Source organism: Exserohilum turcica, assembly GCF_000359705.1.
Source record: "Exserohilum turcica Et28A unplaced genomic scaffold SETTUscaffold_21, whole genome shotgun sequence".
Lineage (NCBI taxonomy): Eukaryota > Fungi > Ascomycota > Dothideomycetes > Pleosporales > Pleosporaceae > Exserohilum > Exserohilum turcicum.
In genome coordinates this window covers 443,608-448,943 of record NW_007360037.1, presented here as the reverse complement: position 1 = coordinate 448,943, position 5,336 = coordinate 443,608, and the positions used below count along the sequence as shown (strand labels likewise).

General features: G+C 53.1%; 1 protein-coding gene across 1 annotated transcript; it reads left to right on the top strand.

Moving 5' to 3' along the window:
* Nucleotides 1–2,832: 2,832 nt before the first annotated feature.
* Nucleotides 2,833–4,934, top strand: SETTUDRAFT_177431 (uncharacterized protein; the record flags this gene model as incomplete). Its single annotated transcript, XM_008028031.1, has 5 exons — nt 2,833–2,934; nt 3,448–3,496; nt 3,552–3,625; nt 3,692–3,878; nt 3,937–4,934. The coding sequence occupies 5 exons, from the start codon at nt 2,833–2,835 to the stop codon at nt 4,527–4,529; spliced, it is 1,005 nt and encodes a 334-aa protein (XP_008026222.1). The 3' UTR covers nt 4,530–4,934.
* Nucleotides 4,935–5,336: the final 402 nt, after the last annotated feature.

Here is a 5,336-nt window from a genome sequence, read left to right as displayed (position 1 = left end):
TTTGGCGTATTTGGCGTATTTGGCGTATTCTCTCTCTCTCTCTGGGGGGGTGGATGGGTGGGTAAGTGGATCCACTAGTTCCCTTTGTAAGGCATAGAATTATCTACCTACCTACCTACCTACCTACCTATTTATCTACACAATGTGAATGGAAGCAGCGTATGGAATAAGTAGGACAGGATAGGTAAGATGAATACAAAACCCGAAAATTTTATTTCCACCATTTACTCACTCTTCTTCGCCGGATTCCTCTCACAGGAATGAATGCTCGTTGTAGAATAGACAATCTCTGAGATGTATACGTAGTTGATTCCTATCTACACGCACATGTATACATAATACACAGCCAAAGTTGCGTCATTGCACTCACTTATCCACCGAGTCTTCTACACATAGATACTAGTGTAGATACAGCAGCTAACTTTGTTCCTCTGCGGGACTTTTCCATCCATCCATTCATCCATCCATCCATCCATCCATCCATAGTCTCACTTACACGAACAATAGCTCCATTCTACACAAGAGAAGTGTGATTTCCCCGCCTAACATAGGAATACGTATGTATATATCTCCTCTACAAGTCAGAACCAAACCGCAAAAGCATCTGTATCAGCCCCGCATGAGCATATCCAGCGCGCGGCAGCAGAAACGCCCGGTTTCACAGCACAGCATGACGTGGCATGGCATGGCATGGCATGGCATAAGTCGGGCATAGGCGGGGGGCATAAATGGTATTTTTTTTTCTTCTTCTTCTCGGTGCGCGCATTTTAACGCAGAGTGGTGGCTTTGGCTGGGGATGGCATGCGGGATTTCCATCGAGAAGCGTGTCAAGCCAGTCAGTGTGGCATGCGTCAAAGGTGACGTTGATGCCGTGTTTAAACGTGTGTCATACTCTAACGCTACTTACAAGCGAGGTATTTACAGCTGCGCGATATGCCTGTGCGCCTGAGGGGCGAGGCTTTGTCGTGGCTGGGTGGCTTGTCATGGGGAGATATAAGGTTTTGGGGAGACATTTTTTTTGTATAGTTGTTGCTCATGTTGCAAGGGGAGAGAAAACATGACAAGTTGAATATGTTTGTTTAGGTCTATATGCTGGGAACCGCGATACGTTAGCGGCAGATGAAGACGGCATAGGTACAATTCAGGGTCCTCTGGATCTCAGGCACATCTGCTGCTTTGTCTGCATTGTACTGAAACATGCGGTTGGGTTGGACCTGGACTGCGTTGGGTGGTGGTGAATCTAGTATTCTCGTCTTGTTTGCAGACATGGCAGTTTTGAATATTAAACACGATTGACAATCATGACAAGCATACTTACTTCTTAAGCGACCATCATGTTTGCTTAATCGTAGAGCTATATTGAACCACACATATGCATAATCATAGAGGCATCTTGTCGTCAGGGTCCAAGAGTTCGTTTCAACGTGTAGGCATGGCCCTGTAAAGTGCAGTCATGGAATTCTGACATGACTTCAAATGCGGCCTTTGTAGCTACACACGTGCTCTTGGGTAGAATCTGACGGAACAAAAGTGTCAGAGTGATGCCGACTTGGGAAAGACGGCGTGTTTCGTTTCTGAAGACGTGTGCGTGGGGTTGCAGTGCGGTGCGAGGTTGAGCTCCAGATGCTGACGTTATCCACTACAGTCGGAAGCCGGCACTGGAGACCGAGTTCGGTTTCGGTTCAACATGTGGGGGGCGGCGAGCACGGGGTGAAGGTCGACACCAAGAGGCGTGAAACCGACGTCGACGCGTTACTCAGCTGGTTAGCGGCGCAGTGAAGCACACTAAGGCGCTCTCTAACGTGCTCTTGGATATGAGGTGTCTTTTGGTCCGTTACATGGGTTCCGTCATGTCGAGTGCATTATCACTTGACCCGTACGCGCTCCTGAAAACGCGGTTCAGGCTGTAGCAGGGCAGCATCACAGCAGCGTCGGTCATGATTGGATATAGACGAGTGTTGGGTTTCAGATGTCGGATGCCACGGTATCTATCTGAGTGTTGTTACGTTTCGGAGGACAAAGGCGGTCCATCGGAATCCGGGAGAAACATTGGTCCAGTCACGTTGGCGGCAGTCGGTCGAGTAGTTTGTCCAGCCCGAGATGCGGCTGCTTCTAGAGCGGCTCGGTCGCTTTGCACTGCCGGGGGCGCATTAGGCCAATGTCGCAGGGTGGGCCGAGCCATGGATGCAATGGCGAGGTTTGCGAGGGCAGCAGCGCGAGTACGGATACGGGCAGAGCTGCGGAGCGAACGAGCAGGCTGTGCCTGGGACGCTCTGGACGATGGTTGTCGTGTTGTCGTGTTGTCGGTCCCGAAGTTGGGCGGACAGGGAGCGGGCAGGACGGGACAAGAATAGCCTGGTCGGACCAGGTGCAGGCACAGGCAGCATTTGGATTTGGCGCTAGTGGGCTGACTAAGCCAGCGCAACGTTGCCTTCTTGGATATGCCTTTTTTTTTCCTCTTTTTTTTTCTTTTTTGCCGCGCAGCTTCTTCGGCGCTCTTGGCGGGGGGAAGGGGGATTCGCCGTGTGTCTGCAGGTCCGTTTATCCGTCATCGAGCCGTCGCGTCGTGGATGTGGCGGTGGGCTGTCGGTGCCATGGTGTCGTGCTGGCAGTACCGTGTTGCTCGCAAGCGCTGCTGACGCACAATGACAGGCACCTGTCCCAACGGTCGCCAGCTCGTATAGGGATCATCGGCGCGATCCAAATTTAACAGGCGTCTAGTCTGACATGGGGCCTTCTGTTTCCTCGGGCGGGCCGGCGGGCGAAGTCTTCTTGGGCTCGGGCTCTATCATGCCGGACATCTCAATGTCTCGTTCCTGCTTGCGAAACCACATGGCGGGCGGGTTGCGGCGGCGTGGCTGCGGGGGGGGAGAGGGCGAGAGTTGGGGGGCCAGCTGGCGCGCGGCGCGAGAGAAGGGGCCAGTCCGGGCGGTGGTGGGTGTCGGGGCGTCGAGGCGGTGGTGTTTTTGCAGCGAGGCGGCAGGAGCAGTCCTGAGGGGGGGAGCGAGGGGGACTTGACTTGTACAGGACAGGCCGTGGGTGGGAGCATGTGGCGCGGGCGAGGAGGGGATGGGGTGGGATAGGATAGGATAGGATGGGATAGGATAGGATAGGGGAGAAGGATGGGGCGTGGGCGCATGTATCAAGGGCTCGGGCATGAAACCGGCATAGCCACATCCGCGTCATCCCCCCACGGGCCAATGGCGACGCGCCGAAACGCTGCTGCGTGAGACACTGGCGCGGGAGATCAGCGCTTGTAAAGACGGGCTTAAAACCTATCAAGCCCTCAAACCCCCGCTGCGCATCACTTGCCTTGGATCCGCGACGCCCGCCGCCCGCCTGCTCCTCTGCCTGTTCGGTTCGTGTCTGGTATGCGTTGCCTCTGCCAGCGCCGCCCAGCACAGCCACACGCGCCCGCTGCAGCCCGCCCGCCGCCCGCCGCTGCAGTACCAAAAGTTCGACTGGAAACGCTTCTTCCTGGCCCCCAAGTACATACGTGCGTCGTGTCGCCCTCCCCGTCCCCCGCCCGCCTCCTTCTGACCCGCTTGCAGCATGGCACATTCTCTTCATCGTCATCGGCATCCTCACCGTCATCATCACCATCAAGCACGACGAAGTGGTCGCGGTACGTCCACCGCCTTTTTGCTTGGACGAGCCCCGTCAACCCATCATGTGACTAACGACCCTCCAGAAACTACGGCCCTGGTCGGAAAAGGTGCGCGACCTGCCAGCAGGATGGTTGATTCCCATTGTTATTCTCGTCATCATTTCATTTCCGCCTCTCTTCGGCCACGAGATCATCGCCCTGTTGTGCGGTGTCGTCTATGGCCTGTGGATCGGTTTTGCCATTGTTGCGGCTGGCACCTTCATCGGCGAAGGTACGCTCTACCACCAACCTCTGCCGTCTGGCGCATGCTAACATACGAACCTTTGTAGTCGGCACATGGTATGCCTTCAAATATGCCTTCCGAAAGAAGGCCCTCAAGCTGGAACGCACCAATCTCAATTACGGCGCCATGGCCCGCCTCACCCGCGACGGCGGCTTCTTCATCGTCCTCGTCATCCGTCTCTCGGCCATTCCCGCGCATTTCTCCACGGCCGTCTTCTCCACGTGCGACGTCAAGTTCTGGCATTTCGTCGTCGCCACGTTCCTCTCGCTCCCCAAGCAAATCTTCCTCGTCTACCTGGGTGTTTTGCTTCTCCAGCAGAGCAACGACGACGTGATCAAAACCGTCATGTTCGGCGCCATTTTCATCATCACCATCGCCATGGGCGTCTGGATCTACCTCAAAATGCGCACAGTGAAGAAGGTGCTTCTCGAAGAGCAGGAAATGAGGCGTGTGCGAAAGGCAGAGGCCGTCGAGCTGGTCCCCAATGCCGAAAGCGCGTACCCGAGACGATATGACGAGGAACCCACGCAATGGACTCCCATGCAGCCCACACAAGTCAGCAGACCGCTGGACAGGAGATACGACGACGATCATGCAGATTGGGCAATGCAACCCACGCAGCCGACTAGGATGGTATGAAGAACCAACATAGCCAGCGCTTTCCCTTTTTTGCGTTCTTGTAATAACAGAGCTTATAGTGAAGAATACTTTTTTCTTTTAAATAGGTAGTCCTAATGCCATAACGACGTTATGACTTTTTTTTCGTCTTCGTTTTTTTTTGAGCTACTTGTATTCGTTTGGAAAGTTCAAGACGGCGTAAAGCTTTTTGTTGTTGTTTGATTCGATTTACATTCGATATATATGTTTTTGGATCGGGCTAGTTATGGCGATTGATAGTGATTCTGATGGCGATGGAGATGGCAATGTAGTGATATAGCAATGTAGCGATAGTGATGGCGATGGCGATGTAGCGATGTAGCGTTATTACAATATAGCGACATGGCGATATGGCGATATGTAACATAATTGCATCAACTGATTCCTTTCCCTCACTTGTTTACTTTTACAACCCACTTCTACTTGGTTACTACTACTTACTTACTTAACTGCATGTTAGACTCCCCTCCCCCCACTCTTTCGCGCAAACAATTTGGATGCTTAAATCACTCTTCCCACACACACACACACCTCTAGACTTTGTACAACACCTCCCCTCTTCTCCTCACATACATACATACATGCATACATATCTACTTACGCGTCATACTATTCCTACCTACTCCACTCGACTCCTTCATCTCCATCCCTCCTCTTCCTCCTTACTCATTAGCTTCTCTCTCTCCTATTTCTCTTTCCCTTGTTCATTTCCCCACATCATTTCGGACGCCTTGGCACTTGTCCTACAGTACCCACACCTACCCCCACACCCACACCTACGTACCCCCA